This window comes from Carassius gibelio, chromosome A20 (genome assembly GCF_023724105.1).
Source record: "Carassius gibelio isolate Cgi1373 ecotype wild population from Czech Republic chromosome A20, carGib1.2-hapl.c, whole genome shotgun sequence".
In the NCBI taxonomy this organism is placed as follows: domain Eukaryota; kingdom Metazoa; phylum Chordata; class Actinopteri; order Cypriniformes; family Cyprinidae; genus Carassius; species Carassius gibelio.
In genome coordinates, this window is record NC_068390.1 from 27,275,216 (window position 1) to 27,294,787 (window position 19,572).

The window sequence follows — 19,572 nt, forward strand, 5'->3', positions numbered from 1 at the left end:
TATATATATATATATATATATATATATATATATATATATATATATATATATATATATATTTTTTTTTTTAAATAAATTTCTATCTATTATTGGTAAATCCTTATAAGAGTTTATATGATAATGGCAACCAGTAATGGTAAAATACTCTCGTTTAGTGCAGATTCTGTTCCAACTTGACAGGAATAAGAAATATTGTGAATATTACTAATCTTAAATTGAATAATGTACAGTAAAATGTTATTTATTGCTTTGATTAAAGATGCATTTTCAGCATCTTTTCATCACATAAACTGCTTTGGACTGTAGAGAAAATAAGAAAGTTTGGGTTTAATTTAAGACTTCGACTACCCTATAATAAAGGGTTCATTCCTACAGGATTACCTCAGTTCCTGTGAGATTTAAAAAATGCTATTGAAATTTGTGTAGATCTATGTACACAAGAACAACAGTTTTGATTCTGCAAGAGAAAAGCAGCCCTTTATTTGGTGACTATCACACACTCGGAGGTTGAGTAAGAGCATGATGGGATTGAACACAAGCCTCAGTCACAGAGACCAGGCGGTGGACTACACCAGATACAGACAGAGTAACTCAACAGAACCACAGAAACTCAACTAAACTCAGGCAGACTTAAAACAAACGAATGACACAACGAAAGAGTGCACTGACCACTGTGCAGATCTTCAAAATGAAAAAATGACTTCTAAAAAACTGTAAATAAAGTGCGTATACTTATGAAAAAAAGAAAGAAAAAGAAATGATTAGCAGTCAATATATAGAGACTTAATAAAGTGCTTACTTCCACTTAAGGAATGAAATGCACTATTGGAGAAATAGAAATATTTTATATTTTGAATAAAATCAAAGTAATATAAAGTGCATGCTTCCTCTCAGAAAGGAAATATAAGTAAAGTGCCTTGAGTTTATACAAAATCCAAAAGATTTATATTTCTCCAACAAAAGAAAACGGTAAAGTGCTTACTCTGAAAAGAGAAACGTGCGTGAAGTACTCAACCGAGAGAAAAAACTGATAGACTGATACTCTGGAAGGAAATTAGACAGCATTCCTGCAAGAAGCAAGTTTCCTTTTCATAGCCTGAAGATTGTTATGGACAAAGTTTTTAACATCAAGCCATGATCTTGAGCTCAGTACTGGATTAGCATCTAGACATGATTGACATTCGGCTTTTCCAGGAAGCTTCCTTAAGGAAAAGCATGTTGTGAGAGTCCTCTTCACAGCGCTCTGCTCTTCACTGCTCCATGGTCTCTTAGGAGCTTTCTTTCCTGAAACACAGAACAAAGATCCAACTAAACAACAACCTCCAAAACCTGCTGCTAAATGTGTAAAGAAGCCTCACTCTATTTTCACAGGTTTCATCACTAGCCAGGTTTACATCCAATGGTTGTTTTGCAAAAAAAAATGCTACACATTTTGCCCCATTATAGCAAGCATTTAGAAATTTGGAAAGACTTGATGAGTGCTCTACTGCAAAATCACTGAATTCAATGATGAACTGCCTCAATTCTCAAATTGTGTGTTTACTATGGTCTTTCTCTATTATTGACACATTATTTTCACATTTAATACTGTAAAGTGCTTTGACAAAATCTCTACTGTTAAAAGCACTATATAAATAAAGGGGACTTGACCAATCATGTTTATAAACCCTTAAATGTTGCATGCGTGACAATACAAAATGAGCGGCAAACTGGATGGAGACAGCTAGTTTTGATTCTGTTGATAACAAAACTGGATGGAAACTTGGCTACAGACAGATATTAAGCAGGCTGAATAAGTTGTGCAGAAGAGCAGCTGAGCGATCTGATCACCTGAGAACATCTCTATAATGTGTTGATTGTCTGGAGGAGAGCGCTTGACTGTCTTTCCTGAGGTAGAGGGTTGATCATCATTCTCTGAAGCGTCTGGAGATCACAACAGTCAAACAGATGTTAATAAACAGACATATTCTACAATAACATGTCTAACTGATCTACTGACTACTCAATCAATTAGAATGTCTTGGAAAAGTTCATGTACTTAAATTAACTCAAATTGTGAAACTCGTGTATTAAATAAATTCAATGCACACAAAGTGAAGTAGTTTAAGTCTTTGGTTATTTTAATTATGATTTTGGCTCAAATTAAAAAACCCACCAATTCTCTCAACAAATTAGAATATGGTAACATGCCAATAGGGGTGCTCCGATCACGATCAACCGATCGTTATGCGCATCTCGTCAGTAAAGCCGGTTCTCTAATCAGCGGTAAATACCATCAGGTGCGTGATTTCACATAGAGCAGCTGTTACTACACAGAGCTGTTATTAACTGAGAAGCTGCGCAAATCCACGTTCTTTTTCAGCGTTTATTTGCGCAGCTTCTCAGTTAACAATGGCTCTGTGTAGTAACAGGTACTCTATGTGAAATCAGCACCTGATGGAATTAACCGCTGATTAGAGAACCGGCTTTACTGACGAGATGCGCATAATGATCAGCCATTCGTGATCGGAGCAGCCCTACATCAGTTAATCAACTCAAAACACCTGCAAAGGATACACAATCATGGGGAAGACTGCTGATCTGACAGTTGTCCAGAAGACAATCATTGACATCCTTCACAAGGAGGGTAAGCCACAAACATGCATTGCCAAAGAAGCTGTTCACAGAGTGCTGTATCCAAGCATGTTAAATGAGAGTTGACTGGAAGGAAAAAGTGTGGAAGAAAAAGATGCACAACCAACCAAGAGAACCGCAGACTTATGAGGATTGTCAAGCAAAATCGATTCAAGAATTTGAGTGAACTTCACAAGGAATGGACTGAGGCTGGGGTCAAGACATCAAGAGCTCCACACACAGACGTGTCGAGAGATTTACTGAATCACAGACAACCTCAGAGGCGTCTTACCTGGGCTAAGAGAAGAACTGGACTGTTGCTCAGTGGTCCAAAGTCATCTTTTCAGATGAGAGCAAGTTTTGTATTTCATTTGGAAACCAAGCTCCTAGAGTCTGGAGGAAGTGTGGAGAAGCTCATAGCCCAAGCTGCTTGAAGTCCAGTGTTAAATTTCCACAGTCTGTGATGATTTGGGGTGCAATGTCATCTGCTGGTGTTGGTCCATTGTGTTTTTTGAAAACCAAAGTCCCTCCCCCCGTTTACCAAGAAATCTCAGAGTACTTCATGCTTCCTTCTGCTGACCAGCTTTTTGAAGAAGCTGATTCATTTTCCAGCAGGATTTGGCACCAGCCCACACTGCCAAAAGCACCAAAAGTTGGTTAAATGATCTAGTTGTTGGTGTGCTTTACTCACCAGCAAACTCACCAGACCTGAACCCCAGGGGAATCTATGGGGTATTGTCAAGAGGAAGATGAGAAACAAGAGACCAAACAATGCAGATGAGCTGAAGGCCACTGTCAGAGAAAACTGTGCTTCAGACCACCTCAGCAGTGCCACAAACTGATCACCTCCACGCCACGCTGAACTGAGGCATTAATTAAAGCAAAAGGAGACCCTACCGAGTACTGAGTACATGTACAGTACATGAACATACTTTCCAGAAGGCCAACAATTGACTAAAAATGTTTTTGTATTGGTCTTATGAAGTATTCTAATTTAAGATAGTGAATTGGTGGGTTTTTGTTAAATATGAGCCAAAATCATCACAATTAAAAGAACAAAAGACTTAAACTACTTCAGTCTGTGTGCATTGACTTAATTTAATACATGAGTTCACAATTTGAGTTGAATTACTGAAATAAATTAACTTCTGATTATTGAGATGCACCTGTACTTACCAGTTTCTGTGACGCGACGCTTGCGCTTGACTGTCTTTACTGAGGAAGAGGGTTGTTCATCTTTCTCTGAGGCGACTGGAGATTACAACAGTTAAAAAAATAAATAAAAAAACATGTCAGAACTGAGTGATAAATGAAAATGCTGAGTCTATAATAACTAAGGTTGGGTACCAAATTCTGTACTTTTAAGGGTACGGACCAATTTGCGTCGGTACTACTGATTACAGATTCACATTAAATCAATCTGTGCCAAATCTTGGTAACTAAGATCACATCTGTTCATAAGTTACAGAGAGAGAGAGAGAGAGAGAGAGAGAGAGAGAGAGAGAGACTCTGTGGTGTGATGTCACTCCTGCTACTCGTTCAAACACAACACAGCGCAGACCCAGATGATCGTTATAATCTATGGGTGCTGCTACACTGGATGCAGCACGACGCGACACAAATCCCCGACAGTAAATTGTATTTGGCCAGATTACAGAAACTAAGCCCCCCCCAAACCTGACAACCACCATCACAGCCCAACACCTACCCAGTAAACGTTGCATAAGCCTAAATAATTTGTTCATTTATATAAGGCATATAGCATGGTTTATTTTTATTAGTTTTGTTAATAAAAGTTCTATGAGTTTGGCGCTGTATTTTGTAATAAAACTGAATCTACAGCAAATTGCTTCTAATTTGAAAGTAAAAAAAGAAATTTTACAAGTTATTTAATAGAGAAGCGAGGAAAAGAGGGAAAACTCAAATGAAATAAACTGTTCTGGGCTTTTTTCCCCTGAAATAAATGTTTTTGTTATTACACAGAGAGTAAAATAGTGTAAAAAGCTACTGTTAAGTACCGGCACCAAATCTCAGGCACAGATACTGGTAACATACCGGTTAACATGTAAACGGTACCCAACCCTAAAATCACATGTCTAACCGATCTACTGACTGCTTACCAGTTTCTGTGACGCGACGCTTTCGCTTGACTGTCTTTACTGAGGTAGAGAGTTCTTCATCTTCTTTCTGTAAACCGTCTGGAGATCACAACAGTACAAGTTAAATCACGTGCCAAAACTGTCTGTGGATGAGATGATAAATGAACAGACATATTCTACAATCACGTGTCTAACCGATCTTCTGACTGCTTACCAGTTTCTGTGACGCGAAGCTTTCGCTTAACTGTCTTTACTGAGGTAGAGGGTTCTTCATCTTTCTCTGAAGCATCTAGAGATCACAACAGTGCAAGTTAAATCACGTGCCAAAACTGTCTGTTTAGAAGCAAAAATGGTTTCTAACGATCATAACAAACACACAATTTCTTTCTAAGCAAAGGTGATGCTGTAAATCAGTCAATGCGTATCAAAACAGTTTTATATTTTGTCTAAAGCAGGGGCTCAGTCCTTGAGATTATTTAACAGATGACAGATCTTCTAATCGTGATAACTGATCTTTGCTTTGGTTCTTCACACATATTTGTGGATTTGATATAATATATATGTGGATAAAGTTGTTTGAGACTGCTGCACGTTCTTCTGTTCAGGGGAAAGGGCAGATATATTGATGAAATGTTTGTAACCAAACCATTGACTTCTGTAGGGAGTTACAGGTAATAATAGTCTATTGGTGAATATGAATTACCTGGACTTTAGAGGGTTTTTTAAAAGAATTTTCCACAACTTCCGTTGTATTTATTCTCCTATTCTCCACATATATTCAGTGGTTCCCCAAAATGGTTTGGTTACAAACATTCTTTAAAATATTTAGTGTTCCACTGAACAAAGAAATTCATGCAGGTTTGGGACTCGAGGGCGAGGACATGACAGCAGAATTTACATTTTTGGTTGAACGATCACTTTGAAGTTAAGACAGAGTCGAATATGTTTTACTCCAGGACTCTATGGTTTTGGACGGTTTCTTGCAGATTTTAAATCAGCGACCGGTTGAATATGGCCTCTAAGCTAACCAACAGATCCTTCAGTGCTGACCTTCTTCTGTGGTTCTGCATTCATGCTCTCGCAGGCCTCCGGAAGCAGCGCTTCTGTCATTTTCAGTCTCTGTGAAGCACATGATTAAAGATGTCAAATACAAAACAACATAAAAACAGATATAATACATTTAGTATAATCACTGAAGTGTAAAAATCCAGATAAGTTTTACTCACCCTCTGTACTAAATGTAATCTCTTCCAAAGATCTTCCTTTGTAACAGTCAGATCCCTTTTCTAGAGACAAAAGCAGCTTGCTAACTTTAGCGAGTTGGATTGTATTCTCGGACAGTCTGTAATACTCGCGGTGCACTCTAATGTCGTGTCCCAGGAATTTGGCCAATTGGTCGAGTTCATTGTTTTTTAAATTCATGATCTGACTCAGAGTAGCTATTTGTTTCCTTAATTTGGTCGACGTAAGGCTCCTGGGGTCTTTTGCGCCACACGTTTTGGAAAACTTTCTCAAACAGTCTGATCCGCGGATGTGCGTTAAAGCCCCCAGTCTTGCAAAGACGTAAGGATTGGCTTCGCTGATGCCCACTGTGCTCCTGCTTTCATTCAGCAGGTCCATGGACTCCAGCATGTCCTTGGTCAGCAGGACAGGCACTTTCTTACCTCTCTTCCCTCGGATCTCTAATCGAGTCAGCTCATTGCACAGCTCCCGCTCTAATTTAGTCAGAGATTTGACCACATCTTCATTAGGAGGCTTCACGTTTCGATTCACGTATGATGCAAGGAGCAGTTTGGATGCCTCACCTTCACGTCTCCGATTAAAAAGAATTATTTGACAGAGTAACGTCTCAGCCAAGATTTTCCACTCGGCGCCATTCACGTTCTCTTTGAGTTTGTCTTTTGAGACCTGCTCCACACTCTTGAGATGCTTTTGTAGAGCCACAACATCTTCTGTGAGAGGGATGGTGTCTCCCTTGTTCCACTTGCTCTGCTGCAAGGTGTTGAGGGCTTGACTCGAAATGTTGGTACGCCAATGACTGTCAATGAGCTTGATGAAGTTTTTCAGCTTCTTCTCAGCGTCTCTGTCCCCTGCCATTAAACTCTGTCCCAAACTGAGCTGACAGGCTTTCTTCAGCGAGTATCCGATCTTCAGAGCGAGGGACGGGGTTTTAAACGTATTTAAATCTGGTTGATAGCTGCTGACTTCTTTACAAGCGGCGATGGCTAGGAGAAAGTTCTCAGGGTTACAGAGCTGTGTAAGGTTACTCACTTCTCTGGATCTGGACTTTACTTCGATCATAAACCTGGCCAGCTCTCTCATCTTTTGAATGATATACTGATGCTGTGACTTATCATGACCGCACTTTGTATAAAGTGATTCACCGTAGAGACAGATCAAACTGTCCTTCATGATTGTTTCTGAGATTTCATCTTGTCTCATAGCTTGTAGGAGAGAGCTGATCCCAGCAGAGCACTGTGCAGGTGTTGGTATCAGACAGACTGCAGCTGATCTCACACGCTCTCCTCTGCTTCTCTTCACATCCCGCTGTCCTCGACACGTCTTGGAGTGTTTCCACAGGTCTTTCTTCATGAAGAAGGCCAGACAATCCGGGCAGGGAAGGAACTCAGAAATGTCTGCATCTTCAGTCGGTTGTCTCCAGGTAATGATCTCTCCACGTCCGGTCTCCAAGACTTTGATGTTATGATAATAATTACCCTGGTTCCGGAGCTGTTCCAGAAGAATCCTGCGTTCCTTTGAACGTTTGGGAAAACTAAAGGCTTTAGCAACTTCTGTTTCATTGGAATGACTTCTTTCAAGATGTCTAGCAAGCTTGCTTTGTGCCTTTTCACAGAAGACACAGTACTGTTTTTTGTTCCACGTTCGTTTGCCTTTAGGATCTCGCTGACTTGTTTTGATTGTCATTTTTCTTGGACTTTTTTGCTTAGCCTTCTTTCTTGGAGTTTTTTGCTTTGCCTTCTTGACTTCTTCAAATGTATTAAATATTGTGTCTTTTACAGTCTTTCGAATGGTCTTTTCAATCGGGGACTCTTCTGAATCGAGGTCTTCTTCATCAGTAGACTCCTCCACTGAAGGAACAAAGACTGAGCCTTCGCTCTCATCCAGATCACTCCAGTCCTTGTTGCCCTGGTTCGATTGCTCCTGTTAACAAACACAATTTAGACATTCACAATACAGTTATTTAGGAAAGATCACAATAGTTAAAAATATATATTGGTTAAAAAATAATAAAATCACTGCATAGTTTATATGTTTCCCCAAAGACAAAACACTATCAACCCAAAGAAGAATGAAATGGGGTCATGCACTGAGAGGTCAAATTGTTCTTTAATAGATAATAAAATTCTTTAAATAGTCTCTGTTTTTGAAACAAAGTAATTTTCAAAACTCAAAACATTCATTCTCTTTAAGGTGTGATCACGTATGTGCACATATGTGCCAAAATACCATGAACGAACTATGGGAACAATGACACAATCATCCAAAGCTGTTCTGCCAGCAAGCAAAAAAACCAAGCAGCCTCATTTTAAGGATGACTTTATAATATTGAAGTGCAGCGTTGATATTCTGTTTTGCTGTTATACACAGCTGATATCAACGAAGACTGAATAATTTGTATCAAACAATGACGTGGCAAATAAGTTAAAATAGGACTAGTGCTGCAGGATTAATCGCATGTGATTGTAATGCGTGTCTCATCAGTAAAGATGGTTCTGTGATTAGTGGTAAATGTCCATCAGCTGCTTTCAAATGAAGCTGCACTTACTACACAGAGCTGCAGTTCACTGACAAGTTACACAATATCGCATCATAATCGCAGATGAATTACATTTAGTTATGAACACAATATTGCGTAGCTTGTCAGCGAACTACAGCTCTGTGTAGTAAGTGCAGTCTTACTAACCAATATAGTGAGCACACCTCCATTCTCCCCAATCAGCTCTGCTCTAATCAACTTATTAAACGAAAAATAAAAAATTTAAAAAAAATAGGAAAGGAAAGCGGGAGAGAGACAGAGTGGGATTATGGCGTCTACAGGGTCAGATCAATAGTTAGGCAAATTAAAACTAAAGAAAAACATTATGTAACTTAAACCTCAAAAATACAGTCAATGATCAAAAAAGGTAATTTGCAAGAGCTGCGTCACAATACAAGAATTAACGATCAAGAGCTCCCTTATCGGTTGTGTTTTCAGTACTGGAGGATAAAAGATACATTCTTATGCTGTGTTCACACCAAACGCGAATAGAGCGTCAAATTCGCGTCTACTGCGTCTAGTTTGCCGCTTGAACATTTTGAGATCATTCGCGCATGAAATTAACTTCACAACAGACACGAATTGGGGGGGCTTCTGCCAGATGAGTTCATGCAGCATTTTCAATCGCCATTTTTATTCTGATAATTTTCAAAATATTACGGTTATCATGTCATGAAATGTAGTTTTAAAAGTATTTCAGAATGTAGTTGGTTTAAACTCAGATATGCGGTTTATTTATAAAGACAGCGTCTATTTAAAAAATGTGTTTCGCCGATCTCGGAGACGTGAGCTCCACATGATCAGCGGGAGCTCCGTCATCATGTATCCGCCGCGAGCAGCCTCAGCTCGGCTAGACCTTCTGACATTTCCTGCTGGCTCTGATGTCTCTTTAGTGGTTCAAGATAAAACATAATTAGTTTGTGGTAAAACTAAACGTTTCTTATCTTTGGCCTTTATTCAATTAATCTATTAATATGTTTTATATATATATATATACACAAGTCCTCTTTATTCCTGTTTCTATACAAATATGAACTTTTGTCATATAGCTCCAGTTGACTGCTCACTGACAACATCAGTCGTTCCTCCATGTTGAATGAGTGACTCCTAGCAGGCTCCTGATTGGTTAACGCGGCACGAATTGACGGCAAAGTTTACATTTTTCAACTCCGGTGGCAGACGCGAATTCGCGTCAAACGCTAAATGCACAAAAAGCATCATTCGCGCTTAACGCGCGAAACGCTCAATTCGCGTGTCAATTCGCATCATTTGTGCGCAACGCTCAATTCGCGCGAAATAGACGCGCGAATGAGGCGAATTCGTGTCTTCTGCGCCACGCTAAATGCCTCATTCGCACCGCGAGACCTCCAGACGCGCATAAATGTGCCTTTGCATCGACTAAACATTGAAATCATTCGCGCCAGACACTCTATTCGCATTTGGTGTGAACACAGCATTAGATGTTTTGTTAGTACATGAATGTTGTCTTACACATTTTATCTCCCCAACAGATTAATTTGAAATAAGTTTATAATGCATGTTCGGTATTCTCAATTCAAAATACCGCACACTGACTGTGTCTCTGAATGCTTCTCATACTCGCTCCTATCTTCTCCACACGGCACGAATCTCGAGTCACGGACGAGACGTTCACACTCGCTGTATTCACGCAGCCTGTTTCGTAACACTGGGTTATATTTGCTCGCCCTGCACCTCTTCACGAGCGCATCTGGCAGTATGATGAGGCTCAACACACGCTCACAACCTGCATCGACTCGCACCTGGCTCCGCGTTTAATACCAATGTAAGTTCAGTCTAACTGCTTTCTAATTTCACTTGGATGAAATAAAACATTCAGCACCTTTTCCACCAATCCCAAATACAATGTAAGATATGTAATACTTTACAAATTGACTAAAGAAATAGTTATTTATATAAAATAAAAAAATAAAATCTTTCCAGTGAAATTCTTCAATTAAATTAATTATGTAAAAGTAGTTATACAGTTATAATCTTCCCTGCTGAACAATAAAATAAACATAAATATAAAACTCCTCCCCAAAACACAAAGAATGGTTTTCAGGGTTATAATGGGAATTGTATTGGTTTTTCTGTAAACTATAATGTTGTCAATTTGATACTAATATTACTATATTACTAATATTATGTTAAAATGTTGACACAGTGTAATAGTTTTATAAATGTTGTTAGGGTTAGGGTTTTTAGGGTTAGTCTGGTTTGGTCCAACCCTAACCCTAACCCTAACCCTAACTATCAGTGACTGTTCTTTATTCTTGACTTTAGGGCTCGCTAAATTCCAAAATCCCTGTTAGCCCTTTGGGCAGGCATACTACAGCTTTTGGTAGCTCAAAATAGATGTAACTAGCCTGAACAAAAATGACATCGGCTGGACTTCACAGGTTGTCTATTCCCGTCTTTGTATTTTCTTAACATTGAAATCACTGCTGTCAGACGCTCTATTTGCGTCTGCTGTGAATGCAGCATAAGCATGTTTATTTTCCACATTTACTTTTTAATCCATTGTCAAGTGATTTTAAACTTCTTAAATATTAATAATAATAATAAAAAAAAAGTAATATTGGCTTTATATCAGCTATCGGCCCCCTGCTTTCTAAGATATCTGCAGTCAAGAAACACATATCGGTCGACCACTATGAAATAGGAGCTTTATGGAGAGTGTGTATACATGGTTATAAGTATAACAGTTCATTAATTTGAGGAGAATAACAAGTGTCTCAGCTCTCAAGGGACTATTTGGCCAATCAGCTTTTTCCTGCTTGAAAAGCTAAATGTTATTGATGTACTACAGTCCCTCCAGAAAAACGCGGATTTTTTTTGTGATTGTTGCGGGCAAAAATCCTTGATTTTGCGGCACGTTTTCTTAAAAAATGCGATGGAATATGCGGGATATTTTTGCAATTTTATCCGATGAATTTGCGTGAACTTGCAAAAACTGCGGTTTGATGAAAAAGAGAAAAAAAGGTGATTCCCCCAACACCTTTTTCTCACTAGGCTACTACCTTAATGTAAAGAGTAATTTCTTATTACTTCCCATGATAAGCGAGCATACTAAATCACAGAATATTTAAGTTGCAATCTCTTACTGGAACGCAAGTTATTTTACATACTACTAATATAATTACAACTAAGTTTTTGGTACTGTTCTGTAACAGAAAAGTGCAATCTTACAACTGTAAAGTTGCATCAACTTCTGAATGAAACTACAACAGTGTTAGTAGCCTAGTGAGAAGGGGGTGCTGGGGGAATCACCTTTTTTTCTCTTTTTCATCAAACCGCAGTTTTCGCAAGTTGTCGCAATATAATTTGTCTCCACTGTCATGTAACCAATCGGGAAACTGCTTTGTGCGTTCTTTTACGCTTATTTGTGTTGGCAAATAAGAATGATTTGCGCGCTTCAAGTTTCACCCTGGTTTCACCGCGGGGTTTGCAGATGATGTTCACGTCACGTAATTACGTCACTTCATAAGGTTCCCATGGCAATAGGGGAAAATGGTGCTTTACTTGTGTGAAGTAAACGCAACATTTTTCAGCTTTCTGCTAATATATATATATGTGAGTTTTTTGCAACGAAAATACAGGGATTATGAAATCATGCTAGCCCCGCATATTTTGCTTTCTGAAATCGGCAATTTATGCGGCAAAAGAGCGGCGTATTTGAAAAAATGCGACCCCGCATAAATGTGCGGCCTTTGGCTGATTATGCATTAAATCAGGCGATCGTATAATCGCGTTTTTCTGGAGGGACTGGTACTAGCATTACTCAGCATTACTTTCAAGCAACACTACATTCAATGAAGGTAAAATGGTAAAAAAACATAATAGTTTATTTAAATGGAACCAGAAAATTTGTATAGCATAATATACGTTGCATTTTGACATTGCCAACCTTTAAATTAAGTTGACAGTAAGTAATAAACAGTATTAAGCACTGAGTAGTTGAATATTGTTAAGTTTTCCTTAACACTATTTTTATTTTTATAGTTGTTTAATGATTTTAATGGAACTGGAATTGAAAACGGAACCATAAGGCAGAACTGGAAAATTTCTAATGATTCCTAACCCTACTGAAGAATCGACTTGCAATAAACAGAAGAAAAAGAAAATCAAAAAATATTATTTTGTGTTCCAGAGAATATGATACAGGTTTAAATCTATATGAGGGAGTACGAGACAAAAAGCTAATTTTCAGATGAAAATATATTTAGCTGTTTGTGAATGTATGTATAATAAAAATATATCCAATGATCTGTTTAAATTGAATAATATAAACAAAAAAACCCTTAACCATCACTTACCTCTATACAAATTTCCTGGATGAAGTCATTTTGTCCGTCTTGGTCCTCCTCATCCCTCTTCTGTCCATCCAGATCTTCCTCATCCCTCTTCTGTCCATCCAGATCCTCTTCATTCCTCTTCTGTCCATCCAGATCCTCCTCATCCCTCTTCTGTCCATCCAGATCCTCCTCATCCCTCTTCTGTCCATCCAGATCCTCCTCATCCCTCTTCTGTCCATCCAGATCCTCCTCATCCCTCTTCTGTCCATCCAGATCCTCCTCATCCCTCTTCTGTCCATCTTGATGTGAAGTTTTCATCTATAATCAAAAAATTTTTAAGTTAACTTACAGTCATTTCAAAAACAACATTTTAAAGTATTAAAGTCCTCTTCATCATAAGTGGTGTATGATTCTTTCTTCATATTCTTGTACAGTTTGTGTCCATGCGCCTTGTTCAATGTTAAAAGTGTGGCAGATTCCATCTCATTAGTAAAATCAACTATAACAGAAACCAGCCGCCCCTCCCCCACCCCTCGCTCTCTGCTCAGCGCTCGCTCTCTGCTTCGCTCTCTGCTCTGGGCCTCCGCTCCGCTCGGCTCGTGTGGGGGAGGGGCGCAGATCACACATCGCGTGAAGCATTATTAATCTTTCATCTTTAATCTCCACACAACACCGATACACTGATTAATAAATCCAGTTTATATTTCATTCTTTAAACATTACTTGCTTCGTTTTTTTTACACTGCTTCTCTTATAGAATTGTTCTACATCACGTATACAGATATAAATATGTACAGTATACCTATTAAAAATACTTATTTAAGAAGGGGGCGATTTTGGCAGTCAGCTCTTGCCATTTTCCTCATTAAAATCATTAATTAAAACTAATCTATGCAAAACATATCAACTGGTGGTTGTACCTCTCTCCCTCCCCCACTCTCTATCTACATAAAACCATGAACACTTAATTGAATAATGAAATAACACGGATACAAAAGTTAAAATAAATCGACAGTTGATATTTACTGTGTTAGAACAGTACTTACTCCGTCCTTCGCGCTGTTTCTCCGGTGTCTCTGCTCACAGATCGCGTGGTGCTCCCGCAGCCGCCTCAGTCTCCGGTTAAACCGCTCCGTCATTTCTCTCCGTTCATACGCGTCACTGACACGTTTCGCGGAACACGAGCTCGATTCACGTACTCCACGTGACGTAATGCTGGCGCCAAAAAGCCGTGCATAATGATCGCCATTAAATGCAGCTCGATGAAAAACAATTGCATTTGTGAGGCAGTTGTTGCTGAAAAGCATACATCCTATTTTATGTACTCCTTATTTGGGAAAGTAATTGTGATATTTAAGAAATAAAGAAAGAAATACAGTTTATGTACAGATATGTACGTTCACTGGCCGACCAATCACAAAAATCACCAAGCCAACCAATCAAAAAATCGGAGCCGTTCTCTTCCAGCCAATGATAAATTGGCTGCAGTTCACGTCTCTATCCTTTAGAGGGAGAATGGAGAATGAAGGAAACACAGTTCTGTCATGATCTGCTATTGAAGTAAGGACATTTGAGAGATTTGCACAGCACAATGCCCCACCCCCACGGGGGCTAAACTGAGCAAAATAAAGTGAGGACCACGATTTTGTCCTCACTTTACCAAAAGGTCCTCACTTAAAAGGTGTTTTGTCACATTTTGGTCCTCACTAATATAGCAATACAAACACACTCACACTGACAAATACACAAACACACACACACACACACACACAGAGACAAATACACACACACACACACACACGCACTCACAGACAAATACACATACACACACACACACCCACACAAATACACACACACACCCACACAAATACACACACACACACACACGCACTCACACACACAGACAAATACACAATGACACTCACACACACACAGACACAAACAAATACACACGCACACACACACACACACACACAGACAAATACACACACTCACTGACAAATACACATACACACACACACACACCCACACAAATACACACACGCACTCACACACACAGACAAATACACAATGACACTCACACACACACACACACACACACACAGACAAATACACACGCACACACACACACACACACACACAGAGACAAATACACACACACACAAACTCACACACACAGACTTTCTATGAACATCCATTAAGCAATCATATATTTCTAACATATATTTTTGAAACATATACTTCAACATTTTTAACTTATTAAATGAACAACCCCCCCCCCCCAAAAAAAACACCTGTATGCACATTTTTCTAATTAAAAATGTGTAGCATTTAGTTCATTACGTGAGTGAGATGTTTGAAAAATACACCCTTTCCACTTGATTTATTTGAAGAATCTGACAGATAAAGATTATAAGATTTTCTTTGCCATCATTGTAGCTGTTCACACGTGCAGTTAATTGTCTGCAGCAGCTTCAGTGTGTTTCTCTCTCTGACAGAGATCCACAAGGAAAGCAGCATTTCATTTACAGCCAGTCAAACAAACTGTGTGTGATTCTGCTTTAAACCATTATACTCTCCTGAAAGCTTCCCTTCTGCATGAAGCTATATACTGGAGTCTCTTGACCTTATCTGTCCCCGCGGCCTGGTGAAACACTGAGACAAGAAGATTATTTAATGTAGTATCTAAGAATATTTCATGGTTAAAAATAGCAATGTATTTATGTTCAGTGGGGCCCCAAAGTCTGAGACCACAACGAACATCTGGGATTTAAAATATAATTTAAACCTGCGAATCAAAAGAAGATTATTATAAAAACACTTTTATGATGTAAGGTTAAAAATAACATTTGACATATTCTGCAGGATTTCTAGATGCAGAAATGTGTCTCATTTGCTCCTCTGAAATTACAGTGGAATTTTCTGATCATTCACTTAAACATTAGCCTAGATGCGTGCACTTTTTATCCATATACAGCTATGATTCGCGAACCCCAAACAAACTCAAATGATTCGCGAACCCACTACGAACTCCCGAGCTGGTTAAAATGATTCGCGATCCCCAAATTGACACAAAAATTATTTGCGAACCAGCTCCGAACTCCCGAACTGACTCAAATGATTCGCGAACCCCAAACTGACTCAAATGATTCGCGATCCCCAAATTGACTCAAATGATTTGCGATCCCCAAATTGACACAAAAATTATTGCGAACCAGCTCCGAACTCCCGAACTGACTCAAATGATTCGCGAACCCCAAACTGACTCAAATGATTCGCGATCCCCAAATTGACTCAAATGATTCGCGATCCCCAAATTGACTCAAATGATTCGCGATCCCCAAATTGACACAAAAATTATTTGCGAACCAGCTCCGAACTCCCGAACTGACTCAAATGATTCGCGATCCCCAAATTGACACAAAAATTATTCGCGAACCAGCTCCGAACTCCCGAACTGACTCAAATGATTCGCGATCCCCAAACTGACTCAAATGATTCGCGATCCCCAAACTGACTCAAATGATTCGCGATCCCCAAACTGACTCAAATGATTCGCGAACCCCAAACTGACTCAAATGATTCGCGAACCCCAAACTGACTCAAATGATTCGCGATCCCCAAATTGACTCAAATGATTCGCGATCCCCAAATTGACACAAAAATTATTTGCGAACCAGCTCCGAACTCCCGAACTGACTCAAATGATTCGCGATCCCCAAATTGACACAAAAATTATTCGCGAACCAGCTCCTAACTCCCGAACTGACTCAAATGATTCGCGAACCCCAAACTGACTCAAATGATTCGCGATCCCCAAATTGACTCAAATGATTTGCGATCCCCAAATTGACACAAAAATTATTGCGAACCAGCTCCGAACTCCCGAACTGACTCAAATGATTCGCGAACCCCAAACTGACTCAAATGATTCGCGATCCCCAAATTGACTCAAATGATTCGCGATCCCCAAATTGACTCAAATGATTCGCGATCCCCAAATTGACACAAAAATTATTTGCGAACCAGCTCCGAACTCCCGAACTGACTCAAATGATTCGCGATCCCCAAATTGACACAAAAATTATTCGCGAACCAGCTCCGAACTCCCGAACTGACTCAAATGATTCGCGATCCCCAAACTGACTCAAATGATTCGCGATCCCCAAACTGACTCAAATGATTCGCGATCCCCAAACTGACTCAAATGATTCGCGAACCCCAAACTGACTCAAATGATTCGCGAACCCCAAACTGACTCAAATGATTCGCGATCCCCAAATTGACTCAAAAATTATTCGCGAACCAGCTCCGAACTCCCGAACTGACTCAAATGATTCGCGATCCCCAAACTGACTCAAATGATTCGCGATCCCCAAACTGACTCAAATGATTCGCGATCCCCAAACTGACTCAAATGATTCGCGAACCCCAAACTGACTCAAATGATTCGCGAACCCCAAACTGACTCAAATGATTCGCGATCCCCAAATTGACTCAAATGATTCGCGATCCCCAAATTGACACAAAAATTATTTGCGAACCAGCTCCGAACTCCCGAACTGACTCAAATGATTCGCGATCCCCAAATTGACACAAAAATTATTCGCGAACCAGCTCCGAACTCCCGAACTGACTCAAATGATTCGCGATCCCCAAACTGACTCAAATGATTCGCGATCCCCAAATTGACACAAAAATTATTTGCGAACCAGCTCCGAACTCCCGAACTGACTCAAATGCTCATTACCTCTTAAATCTTGTTATTTTCCAGGCAAGACAAACTACCGGCCTGTTATGCGCTCCAAAATAGCCTCCCCTCCAAAAAGGCTCTGATTTGGCAGCCTGATGGTTTATAATTGTGTGTTTAGTGCTACTTGCGATGTGACGAGCCTGGATTGAGCTTGTGAGAAAGGAAGCACCAGGAATATCAATACATCCTCTGCGTAGATTTCCAGCAGAGTGTGACGTGCGTGTGGGGAAACGGAGGATACTTTCTGTATTATGGATTTGACATGAACTTGGCCCTCAGCTCTGGGGAATGTGATGAATGCATTATTTGATTTTCCTGTCTTTGTTTTCCTTTTCCTGGGGCATCAGCGAGCAGCCACTCATAACACACCGTCAGTGCACGTCATTCCATTTTTTTAATAAACAGCAATCACTTCCGGCCCTTTTGATGGAGTGCAGAAACGGTAAACTGCGACAGTTATTTTTGGCAAAACAAAGGGACTGAATTCCTGGCATATTGGTCGCTGGGGACCGATCTTTGACATCTTATCTGTGAATGAACAAATACCAAATAAAAGCATGTCTGCATGACAAACCTAAAATACACTGAGCATAAAAGGGTTCAGATAACTTTATACAGAAGGTCAAAACTGTACTACTGATTTCACATGTTTCGCATCAGCACAGGGTTATTATCCTTAACTTAAACTAAAACCATAAAAAATACATATTTTTGATATTTGACATAAATAATTTTTTTTATACATTTATTTTATTTTCTATTCTATTTAATAAATTTATTTTTGCTAGATGCCTAAGCAACATTTTCATTCACACTAAATTAATAAATAAACTAATAAACTAAAACTAATAAACTAAAACTAATAAATAATAAATACTATATACATGAAACTTATGAAAATAAAAATACATTAAAACAAAATATAAAAATTAAATATAGTACTAAAAGATTCAAAACTAATAAAAATACTATATATAGATATTTAGAAAAAAAAACTAATAAAAAAGTTACAACTAAAATTACAGCGAAAATAGAAAATACTGTTTAAAATAAAATCTACTGCTACAATAAAAAATTTACAAAAACTAATACAAATTTATAAATAAACAAAAAAGACAAAAACACTTAAAAGTGAGGACAGAAAATATAAAAAAATAAACAGTACTGAAATAACAATCAAAAACTAACAAATAAATATGAATGAGTACTAAATATGTTTTAAACGCTAATAAAAACCACAAAAAAAGACAAAAACACAAAGCTAAATAACTGAAACAAAATTACTAAACCTTTAACTAATATTAAAATAAAATAAAAAATATAAAAAGGAAATTTAGTTCTAAAATAACAAACTATAAATGCAAATTAAATACTGCATGGAAATAAAAAAAAACTTGAAAAAAAAAAAATACAAAAACGTTAACTAAAATTAAAATAAAACTGAAAATGCAAGAATAAAATCCAATTCTGAATATTAACATAAACTGTAACACTATAAATGTGCACGTGTGTATAGAGCTTATTTATAATCCATTTCAAGATACTTCTTTTAGAAGGAAGTCATCTGCTTCACCCATGTCAGTTTTATACATTCAACCCAGTGACATAAAAACGCCTCATAAATGTACTCATTCTCTCTCTCTCTTTCTTTTTTTTGTGTAGGGTCATTGTGGTTCTCAGGAAGCCCCCTGATCTGCTGTTGTCGGTCCGACCCGAGTGTTTCCTCGCTGTGATCCAGGAGCTGTTGAGCTTCACTTGAGCTCAATGCTTCAAAACACAAATGTTAGAGCTGCTTGATAATGTGCTGTGCTCCTGGACCTCAGCTGCCACCGAGAGCTTTAACCCACGGAAGCGCTACAGGAAAACACGGCATGTTTTTACTGAATGCAGTGGGAATATTTCAACTTCTGTCCTGTGCTATGTGTGAGAGCAGCACTCTCAGATATTGCATCATCTGTTAAAGTCAACAAAACAATGGCATCCACAGTCATGTGGTGCATTTCTGTGAAACAG

The 19,572-nt window shown here is 38.7% G+C and overlaps 1 protein-coding gene across 1 annotated transcript; it reads right to left on the minus strand.

Annotated features, from left to right (window-relative positions):
- Window positions 1-205: 205 nt before the first annotated feature.
- On the minus strand, window positions 206-14,211 carry LOC127938081 (uncharacterized). Its single transcript, XM_052534485.1, has 9 exons — window positions 13,853-14,211; window positions 12,828-13,124; window positions 5,939-7,874; window positions 5,763-5,831; window positions 4,927-5,001; window positions 4,734-4,811; window positions 3,790-3,864; window positions 1,831-1,923; window positions 206-1,284 (listed from the first exon to the last, which is right to left on the minus strand). Exons 1-9 carry the CDS (start codon window positions 14,111-14,113, stop codon window positions 1,055-1,057), a joined length of 3,114 nt encoding a protein of 1,037 aa, XP_052390445.1. The 5' UTR covers window positions 14,114-14,211; the 3' UTR covers window positions 206-1,054.
- Window positions 14,212-19,572: the final 5,361 nt, after the last annotated feature.